General features: G+C 52.6%; 13 protein-coding genes across 14 annotated transcripts; 9 read left to right on the forward strand and 4 right to left on the reverse strand.

Moving 5' to 3' along the window:
- Window positions 1-13: 13 nt before the first annotated feature.
- CKM354_001047900 (uncharacterized protein) lies at window positions 14-1,237 on the reverse strand (the record flags this gene model as incomplete). Its single annotated transcript, XM_044805938.1, has 2 exons — window positions 14-495; window positions 562-1,237. The coding sequence occupies 2 exons, from the start codon at window positions 1,235-1,237 to the stop codon at window positions 14-16; spliced, it is 1,158 nt and encodes a 385-aa protein (XP_044661873.1).
- Window positions 1,238-1,833: 596 nt separating this feature from the next.
- Window positions 1,834-2,487, reverse strand: CKM354_001048000 (uncharacterized protein; the record flags this gene model as incomplete). The annotated part of the gene is made up of 4 exons (XM_044805939.1): window positions 1,834-1,971; window positions 2,025-2,340; window positions 2,420-2,430; window positions 2,485-2,487. The coding sequence occupies 4 exons, from the start codon at window positions 2,485-2,487 to the stop codon at window positions 1,834-1,836; spliced, it is 468 nt and encodes a 155-aa protein (XP_044661874.1).
- A 1,702-nt stretch (window positions 2,488-4,189) lies between these two features.
- Window positions 4,190-4,630, forward strand: CKM354_001048100 (uncharacterized protein; the record flags this gene model as incomplete). The annotated part of the gene is made up of 2 exons (XM_044805940.1): window positions 4,190-4,354; window positions 4,424-4,630. The coding sequence occupies 2 exons, from the start codon at window positions 4,190-4,192 to the stop codon at window positions 4,628-4,630; spliced, it is 372 nt and encodes a 123-aa protein (XP_044661875.1).
- A 660-nt stretch (window positions 4,631-5,290) lies between these two features.
- On the forward strand, window positions 5,291-6,071 carry CKM354_001048200 (uncharacterized protein; the record flags this gene model as incomplete). The annotated part of the gene is made up of 3 exons (XM_044805941.1): window positions 5,291-5,443; window positions 5,499-5,726; window positions 5,997-6,071. The coding sequence occupies 3 exons, from the start codon at window positions 5,291-5,293 to the stop codon at window positions 6,069-6,071; spliced, it is 456 nt and encodes a 151-aa protein (XP_044661876.1).
- A 499-nt stretch (window positions 6,072-6,570) lies between these two features.
- Window positions 6,571-7,008, forward strand: CKM354_001048300 (uncharacterized protein; the record flags this gene model as incomplete). Its single annotated transcript, XM_044805942.1, has 2 exons — window positions 6,571-6,714; window positions 6,793-7,008. 2 exons carry the CDS (start codon window positions 6,571-6,573, stop codon window positions 7,006-7,008), a joined length of 360 nt encoding a protein of 119 aa, XP_044661877.1.
- A 169-nt stretch (window positions 7,009-7,177) lies between these two features.
- On the reverse strand, window positions 7,178-9,202 carry CKM354_001048400 (bifunctional K:H/Na:H antiporter NHX1; the record flags this gene model as incomplete). Its single annotated transcript, XM_044805943.1, has 2 exons — window positions 7,178-8,265; window positions 8,314-9,202. The coding sequence occupies 2 exons, from the start codon at window positions 9,200-9,202 to the stop codon at window positions 7,178-7,180; spliced, it is 1,977 nt and encodes a 658-aa protein (XP_044661878.1).
- Window positions 9,203-9,942: 740 nt separating this feature from the next.
- Window positions 9,943-12,089, forward strand: CKM354_001048500 (uncharacterized protein; the record flags this gene model as incomplete). The annotated part of the gene is made up of 2 exons (XM_044805944.1): window positions 9,943-10,343; window positions 10,394-12,089. 2 exons carry the CDS (start codon window positions 9,943-9,945, stop codon window positions 12,087-12,089), a joined length of 2,097 nt encoding a protein of 698 aa, XP_044661879.1.
- Window positions 12,090-12,387: 298 nt separating this feature from the next.
- Window positions 12,388-13,146, forward strand: CKM354_001048600 (uncharacterized protein; the record flags this gene model as incomplete). The annotated part of the gene is made up of 1 exon (XM_044805945.1): window positions 12,388-13,146. One exon carries the CDS (start codon window positions 12,388-12,390, stop codon window positions 13,144-13,146), a length of 759 nt encoding a protein of 252 aa, XP_044661880.1.
- A 650-nt stretch (window positions 13,147-13,796) lies between these two features.
- Window positions 13,797-14,720, forward strand: CKM354_001048700 (uncharacterized protein; the record flags this gene model as incomplete). Of its 2 annotated transcripts, XM_044805946.1 has the most annotated exons (2): window positions 13,797-14,559; window positions 14,668-14,720. In XM_044805946.1, the coding sequence occupies 2 exons, from the start codon at window positions 13,797-13,799 to the stop codon at window positions 14,718-14,720; spliced, it is 816 nt and encodes a 271-aa protein (XP_044661881.1). The 2 variants fall into 2 exon arrangements, with proteins under 2 accessions (XP_044661881.1, XP_044661882.1); XM_044805947.1 differs by lacking the exon at window positions 14,668-14,720 and having other exon boundaries at window positions 13,797-14,654.
- A 344-nt stretch (window positions 14,721-15,064) lies between these two features.
- Window positions 15,065-17,309, forward strand: CKM354_001048800 (homoserine kinase; the record flags this gene model as incomplete). Its single annotated transcript, XM_044805948.1, has 3 exons — window positions 15,065-15,083; window positions 15,137-15,163; window positions 15,211-17,309. 3 exons carry the CDS (start codon window positions 15,065-15,067, stop codon window positions 17,307-17,309), a joined length of 2,145 nt encoding a protein of 714 aa, XP_044661883.1.
- A 172-nt stretch (window positions 17,310-17,481) lies between these two features.
- CKM354_001048900 (uncharacterized protein) lies at window positions 17,482-18,604 on the reverse strand (the record flags this gene model as incomplete). Its single annotated transcript, XM_044805949.1, has 3 exons — window positions 17,482-17,891; window positions 17,941-18,402; window positions 18,454-18,604. The coding sequence occupies 3 exons, from the start codon at window positions 18,602-18,604 to the stop codon at window positions 17,482-17,484; spliced, it is 1,023 nt and encodes a 340-aa protein (XP_044661884.1).
- A 1,636-nt stretch (window positions 18,605-20,240) lies between these two features.
- On the forward strand, window positions 20,241-21,403 carry CKM354_001049000 (uncharacterized protein; the record flags this gene model as incomplete). The annotated part of the gene is made up of 3 exons (XM_044805950.1): window positions 20,241-20,396; window positions 20,450-20,489; window positions 20,541-21,403. The coding sequence occupies 3 exons, from the start codon at window positions 20,241-20,243 to the stop codon at window positions 21,401-21,403; spliced, it is 1,059 nt and encodes a 352-aa protein (XP_044661885.1).
- A 666-nt stretch (window positions 21,404-22,069) lies between these two features.
- CKM354_001049100 (uncharacterized protein) lies at window positions 22,070-23,497 on the forward strand (the record flags this gene model as incomplete). Its single annotated transcript, XM_044805951.1, has 1 exon — window positions 22,070-23,497. The coding sequence occupies one exon, from the start codon at window positions 22,070-22,072 to the stop codon at window positions 23,495-23,497; it is 1,428 nt and encodes a 475-aa protein (XP_044661886.1).
- Window positions 23,498-24,213: the final 716 nt, after the last annotated feature.

A 24,213-nucleotide genomic window follows, 5' to 3' on the forward strand; every position in this document is an offset into this window, starting at 1 on the left:
GAGACTCAACCACCTAAGAACGTCCTTCCATTGCCCTCCTCCGGCCAATTCGTTCCCAAATGCTCTCAGACCTCCACTCCTCCTCTCCTTCCTCCACGACCCCAGTAACCTTCTCCTCCTGCGCACTGCTCACTCCACCGCTCTGCTCTCTCATTTTCCTCATCTCATCCTTCGCCTCCATCGACATCCTCACCACTCGCACCTCCAGCCTCTCCGCCGTACAAATCTCTGCACTCTCGCCGTCATCAGCGGTCGCATAGTCAGAGACCTCATCCTCCTCACTTTCCGGCTCCTCCACCTCCTGCACGGGCGTCAAAGGCCTCGGATGACTCGATCGGATTCGGCACCCAATATTCGTAGCAAGTCGGGGGAATTTCTTTTTTGATTGCGATTCGTTCTTGCTGTCGAGTTTTGGAAGGAGGTCCGCTTGGGAAGACGAAGGATTCTTGTCTTCCTGTTTGTCCTCTATAGTGTCCAAATCTTGTACGTCGCCACCTTAATGAGCGAAAAGACGGCTGCGGTGCTCCTCCGCTGAAGCAACGAGTGAGTTGCGGCAAAGACCAGATTCAGTTTCTCGCGCGGAGAGGCTCTCGTTGACGTTCCAGAATGGCTGTTGTTGTGAGTCGTTGTCGTTCGCGTCGGTTTCGTCCTTGCCATGATCATCGCTATCGCCTCGTTCTTGCTCGTCGTCCTCTTTGACCTCATCGTCATACTCCTCCTGATCGTTTTCAAATTTCTTCTCGTCCTCATCGTCTTCCTCCGTATCATAAACCCTCCTAATCGTCCACCTGCGAGGCGACGCGGCCTCAAAAAGTTCCCCTGTCCTCAAGAAGCCGGAGTCTGTTGCCCGTCGCAAGCCATGTTCTCCCTCATGCTGATCTTCCGTCTTCGTCGGAACAGTGCGAACCCGTGGCACCCAAGCATAATAGTCCTCGCTAGGCTTTTCGTAATCGCGTTTCGAGCAACCTAGTAGAGATCGGATTTCCGTACGCTTCGCAAAGGATAGGCAAGACGTCTGCTTATCTTCTCCTTCCTTATAAGACTCATTTAGATATTTCGGAATCTTAGCCTTCTTCTGGAGCTTCTTTCGTGGTGCTAAATCTCGACTTAAATTGCTCGAGTTAGATTTCGATAGCGAGGCTTGAGAGTTCGAAGGCGCCTTCGAGCCAATCTTGTAATCTTTGTCCATCTCGATATGGTTTTTGGCTCTTCGGAGATAGCGCATGGGGTATGGCATGTTTGACGTGTCGAAGTTGAGTCCTTGCTATACTATGTAGCAATAGTTCCGAGAGCTTTCTTCTGGACTTTTAGTTGTTTGTCGTGTGAATCGGAAGGACTGTGACGCAGTGTGTATTTAGTGTAGGAGACTGCGTGAGGACGAGTGATATCCATAAAGGAAGGTTGTAGTTTGCGTTTTCACTGTCTGCGGATGTTCAAGAATGGTGAGTGAATAGAGCAGCCGGGACGTAGTTATTATAGAAAACCTGAAGCACGATTATTTGGTACAGAAAAGACTCTTCCGTTCGTAAGGACAAATCTAATTCTTCATCAGCGGAAAGATATTGGCCCAGAGTAGGAACAAGTTGTCAGCTGCTGAGGCCGCTTTTGAGGACCGAACTTTGGGGTAATCAATCTTCATGATGGTCATGTCATCTACGCTGTAGCTCATGCTCAACCTCCACTCCACTGCAAGAGGCCCGGGCTATGCACACCAAATCTGTACTTCGTGATTTACGCTTCATGGTGCGCATTCGCTCCTGCTTGTCGTCCCGATGTTGCCTTCGATAGGTGCGCCTCATCCGTCTGTTGGCCACGTCCGTGATCGGGCTGCATTTAGCGGCCTCCCTTGGAAACCTTCTCAACAATGGTATCATATTCGATGTCGTCTGCGTCGTTTGCCTGCACATCAGCGGCAATGCCGTTCAAGGCCCGCTTGAGAGCATCCTTTGAGGATGAGTACATCATGCGTGGCTAGAATTCCTGTGTCAGCTAGACCCTTCCCACGTCAGTGTTTCTCAACTCACGTATTGTGGGGCATCATCTGGCACCCATGCGATGAAGGTGATCTTGTTGCGCGTGCCCGCACCACCTGGTGCTTCGTACTGCACATCGAAGACGGCGTATCGACCACCAATGCCCAGCGGAGCGTCGGCCCCACGCTTGCTCTTGCTTTGTGCGCTGACAAGTTTCTCGCGGAACTTGCTGTAGTCTGGGTCGCTGCTGGTCTCTTCAACAACAATCTCCTTCCAGTCGTCGGAGATCTTAAAGATGATCCACTTCGTGCTCTTGCCGAGCTTCAGCTCGTTGAAGGCTGTGATGCACTCAGGCGCGACGGAAACACTGTTGGCGGGGCGGTGTCAGCTGGCGGATGCGCGCAGGAGTTGCGATGGTGCTCGAGTCACTCGTCGCCGTGGCTTACCCAGATGCTGCCTGGTGGATCGGTTAGCCTTTGTCTCCTTCCTTCTCCGCCGAGAGCGCACATACCATGTTTGCGAAGTCAAGTTCGGTGTTGGGGCAAATCCAAGAGAAATCGGCAGCTGAGCAAGGAGGTCAGTGAACTTTTGTAGTGAGCCGGGATGCAATACACCGATAGTGGATGCCTTGCGAAGCGACGGCGGAGGAAGGAGAGCTTACGTCGTCGCTCAGGCAGCAACAAAGCAATTGTGCGCGGCCGTGATTTGGCGGAGAGGATGGGGGTGGGGAGGGTGTAGGAGTCGTGTGTAGGGGAAGAAGCGCTGTAGAGACTACTTGTCGAGGTTTGTTGTGCGTGGTGGGGCAACACAATGAGCGCCAGACCCTGCAACGTTGCCCGCCGGTGAATGGCTCGTGGTGGGATGCGCCTGCCAAGCGGGCCCGGATGACGCACCTCCGTGCTCTCGTGCTTGACAACCACACGCGTGCCGAGTTTCAGCCTGCTTCACCTCATCCGGTCCATCTCTCCCTTCTCACAAACACCTTCACATGCAATCCGCATCGCAGCAGGACCACGAAGACGCCCAAGGCTTGCAAGGCATCGGCTCACCGTCAGCCACTACTCAAGAACCTCAGGCGCGAAGAGAGTCGGTTCCTGCCGTCTTGTTGTGGAGCTCTTTCTTGCTAGGCGCAGACCAGAAAACAAAATGCATTCTAAATATCATTCCTGGATGTGGTCTTTGTCGTCGTGCAGAAGATGCGAAGGTAATGACTGGAAGTTCGAAGTACCGCTATGCTGGCCGGCCGGTCCTGCAGTATGCACTGATGTCGTCTCGGGGACGACCAATCAATGTCTCATATCGCGGTCTGGGCGTGCTCTTCCCACTACGGCACTCTTCACGGCCTGTGTGAGCCCAGACTGACAAGCCATGTGCGTTCCAATTCGTCTCCCGGCTTCCGACATTGCCGGTCGAAACACTTCCAAGTATTAAAAAAGTACTGGTGGAAAATATGGGCGAATCATGCGAGAACTGGCAGAATCGGCTGATGCCTCAATTTGACTTCACATGTCTTAGCTCAAAGTGCAACTACGCTAAATCCGTGATCTGTACCAGTGCTGCTGGAACTGGTCCGAGTCTTGTACCCCTCAACGAAATGCCAGAGTGATGCAGAACGTCCTTATCTGATGTTCATGCTGAACAGCCATTTCCGATGACAGCTCCAGAACTAATTGTCAGTATCACTAGATTCAGCAATGCATTCTCTCTGCCGTGTAAGGTAAGGCCGTCAACTATTGGCACTTGAGAGCCGTGGTGAACTGGGAAACGAACTCCGCATCGTCCGCAAATAGAAAATGCAGCAGGCTAGCGTCATACACCATAAATGCCACCAAGACTTCGACCGAGCGAGCCAGGTCCGGCGGCACTGCTTTCAACTCTCAAAGATGAGGAATGTCGTGATCAATGCATGTCGAAGCTGGAGAAAGCCTAAGCTTCGCGCCAATCTATCTTGCAGGGTCTAATCTATCTTACAGACTACAATTCGTTCCTTGAGCAGCAGACTTTGCGCAGCTGCATAGATAGTTCAGATCTGGACACATCGCCAATCACTGTAGCACACGTAGAGAACCATTAGTTTGGTAATCGGGGCCAACCATTTGGACCCCGCACCAGATATGTAGGAGGGTGGGTAGAAGGTATATAAAAAGCTCACTCTTGCAAGGCTTTTGGCAGAAGTTGACACTTCAATTACAACTACGCTACTTTGATCACTCAATATGTCGGACTCGGCTCAACAGGAACGACTTAACCAGGCCGAGAAAGCACTCCAAGCCGCATCGACGGAATTCGAGAATGTAGAAAAGAAAGCTCGAAAACAATGGCTATCGGACGTCAAAATGGGACTGGCTGACAAGATTTTTATCCAATGGGCCGTCCAAAATGTATGGTCGTTGTTCGCCTTTTCAAATTTCAGCAATTGTGAACGAATGTGCTAATGCATGGAACGCCAGTATCCGCAATACTACGCGGCTGAAACGCAATACAGGGCGAACCAAGCACAATATGACCAGATAAATCACTCCATCAATGGGGAGGTAGCGCAAGACGAAGTGAAAGAGCGTGAGAAAGCGCGTTGGTTCAAAGGGGAGGATCAAAGGAAGAAAGATGAAGCGATTCTGAAAGATCCGGATAGTATTAAAGATGAGGACCTCGAATGAGTGGGTCGCTCATGAGCAACCTCTCGCTAAGGTCTGCCAACGACAACGTATTAGGGTCGATTCGATTTTGGTACCAGCTACAGTAGTTCGTTCGTTCCATTGTCGTTCTTGTCATCTCCTGTAATCACGCACATTCGGGACTCGCTCTCCACAGACGTACATCTGACCCTTGACCGCGTCTTAGTCTTTCATGATCGTGAGCGCGCCGTCTATTGACCTCCGCTCGAACCACATGCCGGCTAGTCGCAGATCCGAAGATAGTTACGAGAGCAAACTGGCTCCATGCCATGCATAATACTGACATTCCCTTCGAGCATGCTGATCAGATCGGTGCCTCTGCTCCTTTTTGCACGTGTCGGCTGCAAGTCGACGGTCGAAGAGTCCGAGAATGCGTCCTAGCTCGAATCTAAATTTCGGTCCTGTTCGTCCCTTGTGCAGCACACTTGGCGGACCTGCATTTCTGGAAGACCGCGATACGAGCCATCTTGCCAATCGCTGTAGCACACGTGGAAACTGTCAAATTGGTACGGAGGATCCTCCATTTGTTTCCCGCGCCAAAGATGTAGGAAGTCAGGTAGAACATATAAAAGTAGGATAGCAGATGAACTGCCTTCCCCCACAAACTTGACTCATCAATCGAAATTTCACAGACTGCTCAACATGGCAAACGAAGCCCTGCTTCAAGTCCAGCGACAGCGCGAGCAAACACTCCAAAGAGCCTCCGCAGAATTCGACAAGGCAGAAAAGGAAGCCCGACAAGAATGGTTTTCTGCGGTCAAGAACTTTGGAGAAAAGCAACCGTTCCAGAGTTGGGTAGCAATGAATATATGCTATCGATCCGTACATGAGCAAGAGAATTCCTTTACAGCTAATACAAAGTCTTCAGGCGCCCAGGTACATACAAAGCTACAATGAGCGTGGGACTGCCCAGGGAGCGTATGATCAGGTGCAGCTTCAGATCCAAGGGCAAGGTTACCAAAACACCATGAACGAGCGCCAGAGGGCAGAAGGTCTCGCAGTCATCGATCGGCAGAGAGAGGATCAGAAGTTTTTGGACGATCCCAGCAAGAGAGACAGTGGTGAGAAAGAGATTGAGGTATGTAAAAATCATTGCTGTCGTTGTTCCTTCCAAACTGCACCTGCACTTCGAAGCGCAGTGACGTGACGTTTAACTTTCGGCACGGAACAACGTGAATGCGATCGTCAAGACCTCTCGACGATCAAACATATGTCCAGTCCCCAAGTCATCACTGACAGAGCACGTGTTCGGGTCTGAAACATTAAACTCTTGCTGTCGACGCACAGCTCAGCCCAAGAATATTTCGTCTTGTCTGTGAGGCGATCAAATCATTTCTCGACGCTTCAGAAGCACCAAGAGAACATGGGACAAGATCTCGATTTTGTATCATGGCATGATAAGAGCGAAGCTGTGCAGTCTTGATTCACGGCCAAAATTGAGATCGAGGAGTTCACGACATTGCCTAATGCTTGACACCATGAGGCATTCCAATATTTGCTTTGAGTGGACTTAAAGTAGGATCCTGAGTCTCGAAGTTGGTACTGGCAGATCCGAAGATATCAAAGAAAGCAGACTGAGTCCGGGTACTCTACTGACATCTCAGGCGGAGACGTGGTCCAATTCAGCGAAAGTGGTGAATGCAGGCCGATGATCGAACAAGTTCTAGACCTCGTTCCAGCTCATTCCACGCTCGGTAGGCTTGGCGGGCTTGCATTGGACTGTGAGCGATATACCGATCCCCGCATGTGGCAACTGTTGAAATGTTCAGCTGAGGCTTTTGTGGCTTCTACATCTTCCTGCAGGCTTGGACTAGTGGAGATGAGAAGTAATCGTGCAACAAGTATATGTGCCGATGACCTCCGCAAGCAAGTACATCCTGATACGGATTTCCCATCGTTCAACACAATTCTCCCCATTCACGATGACAGAATATTCAAATGAAATCACGCGAGAACTTTCGGCCGCAGAAGAAGAATGCGCAGCCTATGAAAAGCAAACCAGGAAACTTTACTACAAAGCCGTGAAGAATAAAGGACTGAAACAGGAGTTTGATCAGTGGGCAGAGGTACATAATTCAATATTGTTCGCCCATTATCTACACATCACACTTGCGCGACATTGAATGCTGACCGTCACATTTCAGGCCTCTGTATACATGATGCTCAAGAAGAATCGCGACAGCCTCGAAGAAGAGTGGGCCAAGGTACTGGTGGAGGTGAAAGGCGACAAAGGGCGGCAGACAGTTGAAGAGAAAATGAAAGCGAGGAGGGAGCAAGAGCAGAGGCAAGCTCAGGCTGATAAGGAGAAGCTGGCGGATCCGAGTAAGATCACAGCTGAAGATCTTCGCGGTGTGCTGTAGACTAAACACGGAGTCATAATCTCGCAAGAAATCTGAATTTGGGTTTGGCTAGACGATTGTGGTCAGCTGTGCTTCCGTCAACTGCTGTTCTGGAAGGTGAATGTATGATACAAGAATGCATTCGTTGATCTACGAACAATGCGGATGAACCAGAACAAGAAAGCTCCAACTATGAGCTCCCACCACCATGCTTATGTGACCCGCCCGGATCCAACAGCAGGTGAGGCTTGATGAAGTTCTCGTCGAGTCGATTGAATAGCGTCCCGGCGTCTTCAGTCGTGACGTTCAAGATCGAATTCAATGCTCCCCTTGCTGTCAGGCGGTCCGGATGAGGCTCGCTGCCTGGTCGAGTGCCGGACACAGGATACGAGCCATCTCCTGTCGAAGCTCGTCCAAGCTGCGGTGTCGATCTCCTAGCTTCGGGCGGTAGATCGAGGCCGTCATCGTCGCTGAAGTGCGCGCTCTCGTCCTCTTGGTACAGCAGCCCTTGTTCAGCCTGGTTCTGTTCGTCCCTTCGTACGCGCGAACTGTTACGCCGTTCGAGGTCTGGACCTGCCCGACCACTGTAGCTCGATGTGTCGCCTCTGTTTCGGGACTGCACATCTCCAAGTCCGATACTGCCATTTCCAAGGCCCCCGTTGCTGACTTTGGGAGTGTGACCAAAAGCGGACCCATTCTTCCTTGCATATCCTCCTCCTTGTGGCACCGGTTCGATATCGAACTCGTCGTCACTGTCAATCTCCTCGACCACGCCTGTTCGGATATTCAGAATCTCGAGCATGCGCGCAGTTGTGCCGCCGAATATGATGACGGTCAACACGACTGTCACGAGCACTGTCGCTCGCAGGGCATATCCATTTGTGCCGGTCAAACCAGCAGCCAGCGCAACACCGACGGCTCCACGCAGTCCAGCCCAGAACAGCATTATCTTCCAGTTGTTCGGAATCTCCTCTGCGGCCTCCTGCCCTCTCCTCCGCGCCTTGTACCGAATAACGGCATTGATCAGAGCGCACAGTGGTACGACAGCGCACCATCTTGCAACACATATGCCTATCAACGTGATAAGGATGAAAAGCGGCTTGTATTCGAGAGCACGTTCGGTGAAGAGGGATAGTCCAAGGTAGATGAAGATAAAATTCTCCGTAAGTTGCGCCATCAGCGAGAAGGTGAACTTCGTGGTGAGTTGCGTGCGGCGCGACATGTTGTGATATGCGTAATGTTTGAGGCAGATGCCGCAGAACAACAGTGCCACAATGCCTGTTTATGTCAGTATGGGTGATGGCTTGCAGAGAGAACTTGACATACCACTCATGTGAATCGCATTGGCAAAGAAATACGATGCGTATGCAATCAAGAAGATCACGCAGCTCTCAATCTTGGGATCTCTTCTGATGTGCGTCAGCTTCAACAGCAGGCTCGTTGCCAACCCGATGACAACTCCCATCGCCAAACTGCCAAAGAAGACGAGCAAAAAGACCCCAATACTTTCGAACAAGCTCAAAAATGTAAGTTTCCCTCCCTCCGCGCCGGCTTTGTACTTTTGCGCGGTCTCGAACAAGACAATGGCAATCGCATCGTTCAAGATGCTCTCGCCAAAGATGACTGTGTAGAGTTTCGGGTCGACCTTGTATGTATTGAAGATGGCCAGAATGGTGACAGGATCTGTGGCAGAGAGTGTTGCGCCGACAGACATGGCTTCCACGAAGGAAATGTCTAAGCCTTCCAGAGGTATGCGCGTCCACAGCCAGAGGATGATCGCCAGAACTAATGCTGAGATGAAAGTGCCAGCAAAGGCAAAAGTCAAGATACTACCAATATTGCGAAAGAAGTTGCCCTGGTGCAGCTCATATCCACTGGCCAAGATAATCGGAGGCAGCAGCAGGTTGAAGAAGAACTGGTAGTCAAAGGTGACCACGTCCAGCACGCTGTTGACGCTGGTCAGTCGCAGGACCAGGCCCACGACCATTCCAGCGAAGATAGATATGACCGTCTCGTGTACTGCCTGGATTTTCTTGCTGCGCAGAACATAGCTCGTGAAGAAGGCCAATATGAGGAGGAAGATCAGGATCAACAACGCCCATGATGAGTAGATCTCCTTTTGTCCCGCCTCCGTGTCTTCATCTTCGTCTGAGTCCGAAGTCTGCCTTGCCGCCAATTGTATCGCGCTTCGAGCGAAGTAATGGGAAAAGCCCATGTTGGCGAGCGGGAGGTGCTATCGCATACTCGAGTGGCTGGTCGGAGTCGTGCACAACACGTCCTGGAGGATTCGCGATTCGGATGCAGCGACTGCGATCCGGTAGATACAGTGGCTCGGTGTATAGCGGTGATGGGTGGTCGTCGCACAGTGATTGCCTGGTGGTCGATGGTGCACAGCGCAGGCTCGAGTGTGGTGGGTGCATCGGCCGGTGGGTGGTAGTGCCAGCTTGCATGTGATGGATGGCAGGCTTAGGCGAGACGGAGGTGTCCGTGGGTGGGTCGTTGATCGGGGCACGAGCTTCTCCAGACGCTTCCACGCATGTGCCTTGCAGCTGTGCCTCGACAAGCTCCATCGTCTCTGCGCTTGATCTCGCGATCCAAGACGCGGAGTTGCATGGTGCATCACGAACCGGCAGAAGGTGTTTGCTGCATCAGCGACCGTAGAAGCTGCCCCGTCGCACGCCCACACGCTGACAACAATCAAAGCCACGTCGCTGCGCTCGGAAGCGCGTGATGACGGCTCCCTTGCGCGCTGGTGATGCTGGCCTGGTTTCTCGTGGCATGACCGTCAACCTTCGCATCTGACCAAAATCCATCCGCGCAAACCTCCATCACAGCAGTCACTCCACGACTATGCGTGGCAGCGGCACCTTCCCCTTTGTCTCACTGCTCACCTTCACAGAACGCCTCCCGCCGTAAGCACGCGCATCCTGAGTAACCTTTGACAGCACATAAACCATGGAGCATACACCCTCGCCCTCCAGCTCCGAAGCTTCGCGGCGAGGGTCTCAAATCGACACTACAGCACAGAATAGACTATCCGCTTCAAAACACGTTCAATTCAGGAAAGACTCCACCTCCTCCGTAACGCTGGACGAATCACCGCGATCCTCGCTCTCGAAGCCACGGCCCAATGACGGGAGCGTGAGATATAGCAGGGACGGCAAGAACGATGACTTGAACGAACAATCTCCACTGCTACCGGCACGTACGAGCGACGACGATGGCAAGGTGCCGCATCTCCCGAGTATCTATAGCGAAGATCGCAGGAGTGGCGAGTCGTGGACTGCAGAAGAGGGCACACGCGAGAAGAGCAAAAGCAGCTGGTATCTGTTGGCATTGACGATAGCGTTTGGAGGGTGAGTTGCGATCTGCTGGGCGTGCTTCCAGTGCTGACGCATTCCACTAGCCTGCAAATAGCGTGGTCAGTGGAGCTCTCAAACGGGTCGCCATATCTGCTGAGCCTGGGCATCACCAAAAGCCTTTTGGCATTTGTCTGGATTGCTGGACCACTATCTGGAACGCTTGTACAGCCTTATGTCGGAATCAAGTCGGACAGATGTCGTTCGTGCTTCGGCAAGCGTCGCCCGTTCATGGTCGGAGGAGCGATTGCTACCATCATCTCGCTCTTGATCCTGGCGTGGACCCGCGAACTCGTTGGTGGTTTCTTAGCTGTCTTTGGCGTGGCAAGAGACAGTCAAGGGACGAAGACTGTGGCCATTGTGCTGGCAGTGATCATGGTCTACGTCCTCGACTTCAGCATCAACGTGATTCAGGCTGGCCTAAGAGCTTACGTTGTTGACAATGCGCCCACTCACCAGCAAGATACCGCGAATGCATGGGCGAGCCGAATGCTGGGCATTGGCAACATCATCGGGTACCTTTTTGGATACGCCAATCTGCCCAAGTATCTGTGGTTCTTCGGCGACACGCAGTTCAAAGTACTTTGTGTCATTGCATCGATCGGGCTCGGGGGCACCTTGGCCGTTTCCTGCTTTTTCGTATCCGAGAGAGACCCTCGCCTGGAAGGTGAGCCTGCCGCATACGACACTGGAGTCGTCGCTTTCTTCAAGGACTTGTGGGTGTCCGTTCGCCGTCTACCGCCGCAGATCAAGGCTGTTTGTATTGTGCAGTTAGCAGCATGGGTTGGATGGTTCCCTTACCTCTTTTACATCACAACTTACATTGGGGGCATTTACGTCGATAGCCAGCTTCGTGCCAACCCAAATATGACGGACAAGGAGATTGACGAGGCCTACGAACACGGCACACGGGTAGGCACCTTTGCACTACTGGTTTACGCTATCGTTTCCTTCGCCGCCAGTGTCATCATCCCTTGGCTCATCTCAAGTTCCTACAAGCCGCCGGAGCCACAGCCACGGACGCCTATGACAGCTTCACCAGCGATGGCTCGTACTCCGGGAGCCCTACGAGCAGATGATGAGAACAGTGAGGGATACTTTGACATTCAGCCGGAAGCTCCTATGATGCCAGCCACGCCTCACGGCGGCGCGACTCTGTTTGAGAGCGGCCAGACAGCCTCACCGGCATCACATAGAGTGTGGCTGTCACGGACCAAGAGACGACTGCCGAACCTGGAGATCCAGTGGTTGACAATGCGGCGAGCCTGGATGCTCTCCCACGTTCTTTTCGCAATCCTCACATGGCTGACACTCCTTGTGCACAACACTACCACTGCAACCATACTAGCAGGTCTGGTTGGGATTCCTTGGGCAATGACCATGTGGGCACCCTTTGCGCTGATAGCTGCCGAAGTGTCAAAGCGCGACCGGATTCGACGAGGTCGCATCGCCCCTCCGCCAACTCGCGATGGCGACCTGCTTGCGCGAGGTGAAGACGATGCAGCTGATCAAGCTGGAGTGGTTCTTGGCATACATAATGTTGCCGTCGCCGCGCCACAAGTCGTCGCTACGCTCGTCAGTAGCGCCATTTTCAAGGCGCTGCAGAAGCCAAGAGGAACAATTGGTGATGACAGTGTGGGATGGGTGTTGAGATTCGGCGGTCTATTGGCGCTGGTCGCTGCGTGGTTGACGAGAAGAGTGAGAGAGGAGGGTGAAGAAGATGATCATAAGCCGCACTGGTAGACACTACGTAAGAGCACAACGCCTATCATCAAGTTCAAGAAATGGCCTACGAAGACGCGCTGTCCTGGGCTGAGTGAGTGCAATCTCCAGCGAGGAACAGCTCATGCCATCCTCTGGCTAGTCAAAGTCTGACCCGCAGAGGTAACCTGCCACCGTTGGAAGTGAAGCTTCGCCTAGCTTTGTTTGCCGCACGTACCGCGCACTCGAGCCCACTTTGACTCTGCTCCTTCTCGGATCCCTCCACAACTTTCAAGTCGACGAGCATTTACTGTCTCAGCAATCACCTACTCCACCAGTCATGGTGATACACAAGGACGGCGTCGCCATTCGCGACTGGAAGTGGTACCACAACCACAGGCACGTACCCCTTCACAGAATCTCACTACCAGCCATTTGGAACGACAAAGAAACGTTCGCTGCGCGCGGCTGGCAGTGGTTCCTTGACCACGGCGGTGCAAGCGTCGTGCCGATCCATCGAGTTTACGAAGGCGACGAGGAGCTTGTTGACCCGTGGAAGAAGAACGAGACAGAGGCAGAAGCTGCGCGACCAAGAGACGTCAATGATGTGCTCATACAAATGGTTCGAATTGCCGAGCATTTGAAGCGCCGCGGGCATCACGTGAAGTCCTGGGCTAATGTGCGAATTCGACTTCGTGATGAAGACCTGTGCATAGCGCCAGGAATCACTTGCATTGAAGCGCAGCTTGTGGTCAAGCATGCGGAAGTCTTCCCAGGACTGCACACATGGACTGAGGGTTGTTTCCTAGACGGCAGACTGGGAACCATGGAAGATGACATTGAGTTTGCGAAGGATGTACTGAAATCTCATGGCCGTCTCCCACCTTATTTTTGGCTGGAGGAGGAAGCGATAGCGGCCAAGATCAAGGTACGGCGAACGATGATCAACAAGCGGCACCGTGATGGCAGTCCAAGAACCAAACTCGAAAAGTCCTTTGTGGCTCTGGCCAGTTACTGGGAGAAAGTAAGGAAAGAGCCGCCAAACAGCTTGAACCGGTATCAAGAGGGGATGAGATTCAAAAGGATTTTCCAATGCTGAGCGCAGAAAAGAGCTTGAACAGATGGATGCGCAAGGTTATTGGAGGAAATTGTTGGTCACTGGCAAAGCTCTGTATCTCCAGCACCTACCTTCAGCATCAGTCATGGGCCTCATGAAGTGCACGAAGCTGTCAAGGTGTCGATCAAGGAACGCTCAGCCAGTCTTTGTGGCGATACGTTATTGGGAATCAAACCGAGTCTCCTTAGCAATGACAATGGACTCTATTGGATTCATCATATCGTTGATACCAGCAATCAGAAAAAGTTCTCGATTATAACTGCAAAGGCGTCGATGTCGAATGTACAGGCAACGATAGCTGCCAAGTTACGGAACATTGCCCAGAGAGTCCTTTGTCCACCGAGGACATACATAGCTTATCACATTTCCAGCTTCGCTCAGCAAACAGCATGTGAGTGGAACTAAGTCGAAGATTTCTTCGTGGTTTACCGTAGCATATGCTTGTAACATCAGTGTGTCGCGGTGGGTGAGTCACCGTTGCCGCCCGGAAACTTTGTTTCTGCCTGTTGTCAATGTTGTCCAGCGGCCTGTGCATTGCGCATGGGCTCAAAACAAATGTGTCGGCAAGTCATATACTGCTGTTTAAAGCTACTACGAGATCTGGATACACTTCTCATTCCAATCAAACAATGATGCCAGCACGAAATTCATTCTTGGAGGCTCCAGATGTCTCTGACCCGTTTGGAGCGTCTCGGAAAGAAGACTCTCAGCACAGCCAGCGGAAAATCAGCAAAAGATCAACAGTCCGATCTCAACGAAGTACAACCATTTTCGGCAGCTCGCCAGCAGGCTCACGCACAGTGACCAAAGTCACGCTTACTCAATCATGGGGCGGGTCGGGGCTTGGTCGTGATGTGCACCTGGACCGCGTGCTCAAGGCCAAGCCTTCAATGACGTTCGGGACAGGTTCGCAGTCGACCGGCATGCTTACACTTCTGGGACAGCACTTTCCTGAGCTGCTGTCTGACGGAGCGTTCAAGCGTGAGCTGGAACGAGGAAAGTCTCGGGAGCCGCATGGTTCGCTTCATTTCCGCAAAGGCTCTGGGCTTCATCAAATGGCGCAGGAGACCAGAATCGATGAAGGGCGGTCAACCGGCCGTCGCCATCAGGGTTACTACACTTCTAGTTGGAGGTTGACCAGCTCTAGTCGCTCAAAAGACCCAGGCAGTTCGGTCATATCTCTCAAACGGACTTCGCCAGCTGGCATTGATCGTGTCGAGGCTTCGGTCCAGTCTACAATTCTGCGGCCAGAGCATGCAAGACTCGAGACCGAGTACCCTGGAATTCTCCTTGAGACTGGAAAGGACGAGCCCAGCTTCCCGTCTGAGGGCGTGTTGCCTCTGGCCTGCAATAAGGGAACAGAGACGGACCGGACCTCGCCATATGGAGACGTTGGTATCTCTGAGGAAAACTCAGAGTGCCTCACGAACAAGTCGGGCATCCCATATCAGTCCTACGTGGAAGATGATGCCGACGAAGAGAGCGGCTGAGACGCCGGAACAGTTGTGGGAGAGGGGAGGCCAGGACTGCTTTACCCTCAGCGCCACTATGGATGAGCAGTGAATTAATGAGAGAACGACCACATGATCATGACTGAGATGAAGTGCTGCGCAAGATAGCATGTAGATAGCATAGCAAATGTAGCAACTGTTGATGCAATATCGGCAGCGAAATGACGCTAGTACCATTAGTCATTCTCGCTTATGCGCCACAGCGCCACACTTCGTGTGGCTCCTTCCAAAAATTCATCCCAGCCTTGTGCAGTATGATTCGGCGGTCCACTCCGACTGCTCATCCTACATCTGCCGTACGGTCTATGTCAACTCTGTAGGTGGATATCAGTAGGGACGAATGTGTTGCTGAGCCGTTTACTCTACACCTTCATTTTTCAAGTCCAACCATGGCAACCACCATCATCAGTACGACCACACCGACCATCGCGAATTTACCAAGCCTTCGCTAACAATTGTAGGGGTGCCATGCTCCTCGGCCAACATTGGTATGCGACTTTCTCAGTGCCATTGACACTGTGCTGATTGTGTCAAGGCCCTGGCTACGATGTGATCGGACTTGCGCTTTCTGAGTACCTTGAGCTGCGAGTCACAGTGAACGACGAACAGTCGAAAGGCTTTCCGCAAAATTGCAGAATCACTCAAGAAGGTCTTGGTGCAGACCAAGTCGATCTTGATGCCGACCGGCACTTCATTACAAGAATCGCGCTGTATGTGCTTCGTTGCCACGATGTGCGATCATTCCCGTCGCCGACTCATCTGCACATCAACAATGCGATTCCCTTCGGACGAGGTCTTGGCTCTTCGGGTGCTGCGATTGTTGGTGGAGTAGCATTAGGCAACCTGGTCGGCAACTTGAAGCTCGACAAAGACCGTCTTCTGGACTTTTGCTTGATGATCGAGAAACATCCTGACAATGTGGCCGCATCCATGTACGGAGGCTTCGTTGGCAGCTACACCAAAAAACTGGACCCAGTGGATGTGAAGCGAAGGGAAGTTCCCATGTCAGATGTCCTGCCTATGCCTCAAGGTGGCGAGGATACTGGTCTGAAGCCTCCTGTCCCACCACACAATATTGCAAAACACATCAAATTCCCGTGGGCGAAGGAGATCAAGTGCATTGCTATAATACCTGACTTTGAAGTTGCAACAGCCAAGGCTCGGCAGGCCGTGCCAGGAGCTTATACCAAAGAAGACGCAATTTTCAACTTGCAACGAGTGGCGCTGCTGACCACTGCACTTGGACAGAGCCCGCCAAGTGCGGAGCTCATCTACGACGGCATGCAAGATCGCCTACATCAGCCATATCGCCAAGGTCTCATCCCAGGCCTTACAGAGATCCTACAATCTGTCACACCTGTGACACACCCAGGGCTGTTGGGTATCTGCCTTTCGGGAGCCGGGCCAACGATTCTCGCCTTGGCTACGGAGAACTTCGATCACATCGCGAACCACTTGATTGAGCAATTCAAGAAGGAGAACATTACATGCACATGGAAGCTGCTCGAGCCAGATTTCGAGGGTGTCACAGTATCAGAGGAATCGGCTTCGAATGCCAATGGCGCAGGCATGACTTATGCAGATGCCGGCGTCTCCATCGATGCCGGCAACGACTTCGTTCAGCTCATCAAGCCAGCTGTGAAGTCTACAAGTCGACCAGGCACAGACGCCGTCATTGGCGGCTTCGGAGGTGTTTTCGACCTACAAGCAGCAGGCTTCGGTAACGATGCACCAATTCTCGTGCAAGCCATTGATGGCGTGGGCACGAAGCTGAAGATCGCATTCGAGATGGAGAAGTTCGAAGGCGTGGGAATCGACCTGGTCGCTATGAACGTCAATGATCTCGTTGTGCAAGGCGCCGAGCCCATCACCTTCATGGACTACTACGCATGCTCGAAGCTCATCCCAGGCGAAGCCGCCAGCTTCATCAAAGGTGTAGCAGAAGGCTGCAAGCAAGCAGGTGCAGCACTTGTGGGTGGTGAGACCGCCGAAATGCCAGGCATGTACTCCGGCAAAGACTTTGATGCAGGTGGCGCAGCAACTGGAGTTATCCGACGAGGTCAAAAAGTCCTACCCGACTTCGATGGCATGAGCGAGGGGGACATCCTTCTGGGACTGTCGAGCAGCGGCGTCCATTCCAACGGCTTCTCCCTCGTTCGCAAGATTCTGGAGAAGAAGAATCTGAGCTTCCACGACCAGGCTCCATGGGCCAAAGAGCAAAACATCACAGTCGGCGACAGCCTTCTCGAGCCAACGAGAATCTACGTCAAACCACTTCTCGCAGCCGTGAATAAAGACCTTCTACTCGGTATGGCACACATCACAGGTGGAGGTCTCGAAGACAACATTCCTCGCATGTTGCCAAAGCACTTGGCAGCCGAGATCGATGCGAAAGCTTGGCCAGTGCCCGCTGTTCTGCAGTGGTTGAAGAAGGCTGGAAATGTCAGCAGTAGGGAGTTTGCCCGGACGTGGAATACTGGTCTGGGAATGGTGATTGCTGTGAAAGCGGCGAATGTTGATGCTGCTACGGAGGCGTTGACGAGTGCGGGCGAGAAGGTGTACAAGGTTGGTAGACTTGTGGCGAAGAAGGATGAGGGTGTGGTTTTGCAAAACTTTGAACACTGGGATCAATAGAGGGGAGCTTAGGTGTTGTTGTTCTTTGAATGCTATTGGGAAGCGATTAGACTCCTGGATCGTACGCAATGCATTCTGGGTCTGTATCTCGACTGTCATACGAAAGCTGATCTTCTGTCGTTTGTTTTCGCACTTGCGCCGGAATTGCTACAGTGTTAACCACATCGAAACCTCATATCGACAATTGCTTCCCATCAACTGTAACCATAGCAGTATACATCGCTCTTCCACCATTCGTATTCGCATGGAACACCATGAACTTCAAGTCTTTTGAGAAATCGGCTCCTCCTGGCCCGGAAAGTCCGTTTCGCCCAGTAGACAGCAATGGAGTGGCAGCTCGAGTATACGGACCTCTGACTGAGGTCGCTGTGGCGTAGTCGACATCATAATTTGTCGTTGTGAAACATCCTGAGCTGAAGAGCAAGAAATAAAGTCCATTCTTCTTGACGAGCACAGGTGCTTCGAGAATTCCGTCGTCAGATGCGCCGTTATGGTCGAGAAGGGCAGTGGGATTCCCTTGTAGGGTGTAGCCATTTGATGCTACTGCTTGGAGCATCAATGGAGTGGGCTTCAGTGGAGGGACTGGGATTCTATTAGATAGACTTTCATTCAATGTGAGGTTATGACTTACCGCCACTGTTGCAAGGTCCGCCAGCTCCAAGAGAGTTGCCGTCGACCTTGTACATTATATATCGTTGGCCATTATCGTTAAAGCCGGATGCATCAATAGCACCTCCTTGTGAGAGCGGACAGACAAGCGGCTGATCACTTGTTGGCGTGTATGGACCGAGGGGTGACTTGGAGACTGCAGCTCCAACGCAGTGCTTGGACGTGTCTTGGACAGTGCTAGCACTGTAGTACATCACGAAGCTTCCATCGTCTAGCTGGTTGACATCTGGTGCCCAAGTGTTTGGATTTCCTTGCACCGCCCAAGCAGGAATGTTGGGCAGAGCATTGTACTGAGAGCCGTCGGCATTGCGCTGAAGTGTCCAAGTGTTGAAGTCGGTGGATGTAGCAACTTGGATGTGTATCTTGCTCCCAATTGTTCTTGTTGCGAATGCATACCACTTGTCGACGAAAATGATAGCCGGATCTGGAAGATTTCGGTCAGGTTAAACGTTGACATCGAGTGTCTCGAACGTACCTGGGAAATTGGCTCCGTTTAATTTAGGTCCCGATATTGTGTCCCGTTTGGTCAGACTCCTTATGAAGACATCTTCTGCAGGCAGTGGGCTTGCCAGTGCAGTCTGTAGTATTGTGAACAGAATAGAAGAAACGCAGTGGAAGAGCAACATGTTCGCTGGGAATGTGCTGATGAGTCGTACGAAATACAAGAACAAATGCGCGTCGACTGAGCACAAATGCTCGCTGAAAGGTCAATGGAGATGCTAGATGTCAGCTCAGCATTCCAGACCAAGTCTTGAGCAGTTTATATGGAAACGAGACGTCAGGTTGGATTCTGTGGCGCACTACGAGACCTCTAAACGGCCCGCTCAGTATTGACCCGGAGCAGCGTAGAAGGCGCTGTGGGCACGCTGTGGGCTGTATGAGTACGACCCAAGATCAACAATCACGAGGCCCCAATCGAGCAGACATCGTCACTTGATGTCAGCATTGAGCGGTGGCCCTTAAGCTCCATCAGTGCATGAGCATGCAGGTCGGAGAATACAGCAGTTCGCTTAGGATTTTCTGCAATTCTGTATGGCAGACTGCTGCCTGCTCAGCCAGCCAAGCTGTAGCTGTGACGAAAAGGCACATTGTGAGTGCGTGCGGAGGACTTGCGTGCTCGAGGAATGCATATTGCCAGGGATCGGCCAGATGAAGGTGGGGTGCGTCCGCCAATATGCTGGATGTGCTGCGCGGCCGACACGTCCTGCGTGCAGAAGTGCGGATGGCGCCATGGCATCTTCTCTTCGTGTTGCAGAGGCGCGCAACGCGTACCTGTTCTGATGATCTCCATGGAAGGTGACGCCGTGTCGTGTCGATTGCATTTTCGGGCCAAACGTTCCTGCTCCCGACATCTCCAGTCAACAGTCTCAGCGGAGCCAAGCCGTCGGGTGCTCCGTTCGACGTCGCCTTCCTCGACAATTTGTCAACTCTCATCACTCCATCTCACCTGCGACATGAGGATTGCAGCGCCTCGGGCATCCATAGCCCAGTGATGCGGTCCTGCAGCCAACAAAAAGATGACAGCCGCTAGCGCTCACGCTACTGTGCAAAAATAGTTGCAGGCATCTGGACGCGGAGTCCACTGCGGGAGCTGCTGGATACGACGAAAGTCTGTCCCTGGACCAAGATGGACTGAGACATGCTTTAACAACAGCGTCGTGAAAGCGTCTGCAGACTGTGAGAGGAGGGCAGCAACCAATTCGAGCACTCGGGCCCGCGTCCAGATGGAGGGCCAGAACTCTGCGCCCGCTCAAACGGCGGATCCTGCTAAGTTAGACTGCCGAGAGCTGACATTGCGCTCTGACGTAGCCCCGGCGGAATCTGGAGAAGCGGCATGCTGCGAATAAATCCCGCGAGTACGGCCAGATCGGCATGGAGGCGTAGGTGCGACACAGCATCAGCTCATCAGCGACGCCTGAAGACGCCAGTCGAATGAAGGCGTGAAGGAAGCAAAAGTGTGGTGGTGCGAGAACGCCAGGCCGGAGTGGCCACTCTCCATGCGTTTCCCGCTGCGACGCTACTCCACCTCTAGCTCGGTTGACCACATGGCACTTCTCACTCCAATTTTCCCTTTCCGGCCGTCATTCAACCCATCATTTTCTGCCCTTACATGCGAACTGACTGCGGCGACCCGATAGACCTCGGCGCGTGTCATGGGCGGCAGGCGCAGCGAGATACCATTTATCGAGCGCAAGCTACCCTAGGCTCCCAGACGTGTCGACGAGCTTGGCGCGCTCGCAGCTCTCCACCCCCTCCGAGGACATGCCCATGGACGTCGCAAAACCGCAGGATCCTGAGGCCATAGTGATCGAAGCATGGGCCCAAGGCTACATGATTGGATCTTTGATCATTATGGCATGCGTCGCGTTCAGTAACATGAGATCAAGAGTCTTGCTGCACAAATTGATTGTAATTGAGGTAAGCATGACTCGTTCACGGTCGAATATGTTTCACATGCTCACAGAGCTTAGTTGATTCTGGGTACCTTCCATGGCACGTTTATCTTTACAAGTAAGGAAACAAGCTTTCATGCTGCATGTGCCGGCTGTTGATATGCTGCAGATCCGCCCGTATACAACTGGTATCTCAGCACTACTGCCATACTTCTCAACGTCAGCTGGTCTCTGCACAATGTCATCGCCTGGATGAAAAACAAACCTTTCCTCAGCAGGAGAGGCAGTTTGTTCTACATCGGCACCGTCATTCTAGTCCAGCCATACTGGGTGCTAGAAATCACGGCCAACTTTCTCTACTTCAGCGGAAAGAGCAATCTGTTCCAAAAGACGCGACCCTACGAGGCTCTGTGTCGGGATCCGTGGTGGATCTTCACAGCTTGCAGTCTCTTCTACAACATCAAGTCTCGCTATGACTTTGGCTACATCGAGCTTATTCGAGTCTCCCCTCGCTTCGGAGTCCTTCTGGCCGCCATGTTGACCAGCATCGGCTTCCTCATTGTGGATATACTGGCCGTCACTCATGCAATCCCATCCTCCGGTCTCCCCGACGGCATCAATCCATTCTGGAAATTGGCTTTCGTCTTCCGATGTCTAACCGACATGATCATCTTGGACGACTTCAAAACAGCGCTGGATCGCTTGAGCGCCATCAAGATGGAGAGAATGGGCAGCGTCCTCAGTGATGGCATTCGAGGCGACTTCACAGATGTCGAACAGGCCAGGAGAAAGAAGCTTGAGCAACTGCAGGTGAACTCCACCGGCAGACCGCATGACTCAGTAGTACGTGATTACGGAAAGTCACAAGACAGCGAGCATATTGACCTGGAAGCCGCATTGGAGATGGATCGACACGATAGCGGTAATCACCATAATACTCAGAACGAAGAGCTTGACTTCATCACTGCGCTGAACATGGAAGCCCCAAGCGACCAGTCAGCGTCAAGGTCAAGTCGCGGTGGACTTGGATGATGACGACCCAAAGAATGCCGCGGGCAGGCAGAAATCAAGAGATGGCTGTTGAGCGGTCATTCAACGAGAGCACGACTGGGGGCTGAATCTCAGGACGACAGGACGGTGTCAGTGCCATCACATTCCGGGTTGCTAAATGCAGCAGCCCGACAAGCTCAGACAGCGACATGCCTTCGCTGCGCTGTAGATGCGTGGCTTCAAAACAGACACATAGCTAACGGCCCATTGTACGAGGTCAACGCCGCTCGCAGTGCGAGCAGTCTATGCCGCTGCATGGAAGAGCTCTCCGTCTCGATCGCAAAAGTGTGCGAGCAGGGATGCGACAGGTGCCGAATGTGCGAGGTGGAAGCAAAAGCAAAATCGGCTCTTGAATGGTGTAAGAACATCGAAAAGGTACAACAGGCCTGCTAGCATAGTCGTGATAGTTCGAACAAAAAGCGTAACAACTTGCACAAGTGAAAGCGCAACCATTGAACTGCAACGCGAGTCATGCGTCAACAGCAGAAAACCCTGTGACATAATCCAACCCAGCAAGCTCTCGTCCTCCACTCCACACCAACCAACAAAGCTTCAGCTTGAAGCTTTCGCCAAACTTCCCATTCCACACACTTGCTTGATTGAAAACCCACAACACGAGCGATTCGCTCGCTCTGGACTATCACAGTCATGTCGAACGCAACTTCCGCCGCGCGCCCCAAACGCGAAGCCGAAGACTTCGCGCGCTCACACCACGACAACGATGCCTCCGGCACAACATCCAAAAAACCCCGCTTCGACTACCGCAACCCCAGCACCCTCGCCGCCGACGCCCCGGAAGAAGACCTCATCCTCGACGCCGACGTAATAGGAAAATCCGGCACAAACACCAAACGCAACGCCGTAAACATCGACGGCTACGAATCCGATTCGGATAATGATAATTTCGATGCGCGAGCGAGAGAGAAAGCTAAACGACAGAAAGCCGAAGAAAAGCAGAGCAAAAGTAAAGATGAAGAAGACGATGATATGTTTGCTGATTTGGAAGAGGATTTAAATGCGGATGGGGATGAAGATGAGGAGATGCAGAGGGAGGGGAAAGGAAAGGGCAAAGATGTGAGGTTTTTGGAACAGAGTGAGATTGAGGGGCAGGTGATGAATAGTGAAGGGGGAGGACATGTTTCTGCGGAGATTTTGATGAGGGGGAAGGGAAAGAGGCGGGAGGAAGAAGAGTCGGAGTCTTCGGGGGATGAGGAGGAGAGGGATCAGTTGCCTGATGAGATGGATGATGAGGATGCGAGGGAGTTAGGAGCGGGGAGTAAGAAGAAGCATGCACCAAGGTTGGATGCGTATAATTTGAAGAATGAGGAGGAAGAGGGGAGGTTTGATGAGTCTGGGAATTTTATTCGCAAAGCTGCAGATCCCGATGCTGTGAATGATAATTGGTTGGAGGGGTTGAGTAAGAAGGATATGAAAAAGGCGAAAGAGGCGGAGGAGAAGAGGGAGGAGGAGAGGCGGCGGAAAGCGATGGAGGACGATGCGGTATTGACCAGCGATGTCCTTTCCAAGCTTATCGCGCAACTTGAAACTGGTGAGACACCGCTCGAAGCATTGCAAAGACTGGGGAAGGGCAAGACAGACAAGAAGGTGCCCAAGTGGAAGCAAAAGAAACAGCAGAAGAAGAATGACGGCATGGATGTGGACGAACCGGAGGCCAATGGCAATGGCACAGTTGACCCCAAAGAGGATGCCAGAAGAAAGGCGGTTGAAGCCATTACGGGTGCCGCAGATGCTCTGTACTCACGCGGCCAACATGAGATCTACCAAGCAGAGCGGGAGATCCTAATGCGACAGTATCGTAGGGAGACGGGTGAAGACTGGAAAGCAGCAGCCCCTGCAGAAGACGCGACAGGAGCTGGTGCTGGTGCTGGCTCGGAGGGATCATTAGACGCGTGGGAATACCGATGGAGCGATGCAAGAGATGGCGGGTCGTCTCATGGTCCATACGATGCTGCGACCATGCGCGCGTGGAATGAAGCCGGATACTTTGGTGAAGGTGTGGAGTTCCGAAGGGTAGGAGATTCGGCAGAGTGGAGCAGAATCCTCGACTTTAGCTAGGCACGCCGACGAACCGGGCCTGCGGTCCCATTTTGCTTCCTTGTCTAGTCTCCAGCTTGACCCGGTGCGCGTGTAACTGCCGACTTCAGGTCCATCGACCATTGTCGCAGCGCCTTCTCCTTTTGCGCAAAATTCATCCCCGTGTCGATCGCACAAATTGCGGTCGTGTGAGCAGAATGAAGGAAATGAATGATTTCTCTTCACCGCAACGTGGCCGAAGTTTTGGTATACTTTGTAGGAAGTCCTTGCCATGCTTGCTAGCCTTGCGGGTGGAGCACGACCCTTGAACGCGTTCATGCATCCACGCTGCAAAAGTCCAATGACGTCCTGGTCCGCGGCGAGGACTTTTTTTCTTCGCCGTAAGATCGGACGTCGGTTTCAAGTCGGTTTCAGAGCTTGTATAATAATAAATGCGCAGCGGAGCTTGAACGTGGTTGCCAGGTGTGTTTTGCGATCCGTCCTGACGCTGGCACGGCTGGCCAAACGAGATTGCTCATATCCAAGATGTGAGGGTCGGCGAAATAGGGTTCGGGTTTTGTGTCACTACTGCTCGATTCCTGCTGTTCCCCGCCAGACGGAGGCAGTTCTGGCGACGCGGCGGGATGGACCAGGCTGGCCGCGAGCATATCGTTCGATGACGGCGACGATACCAAGCAGCGGGACAAGCATCCAGGGCATCAGCTGACGGGCGTGCGGTGCGCGATCACGCCAGGGGC

The sequence above is a fragment of the Cercospora kikuchii genome, assembly GCF_019650295.1.
Source record: "Cercospora kikuchii DNA, contig_00007, whole genome shotgun sequence".
NCBI classification, from domain to species: Eukaryota; Fungi; Ascomycota; class Dothideomycetes; order Mycosphaerellales; family Mycosphaerellaceae; genus Cercospora; species Cercospora kikuchii.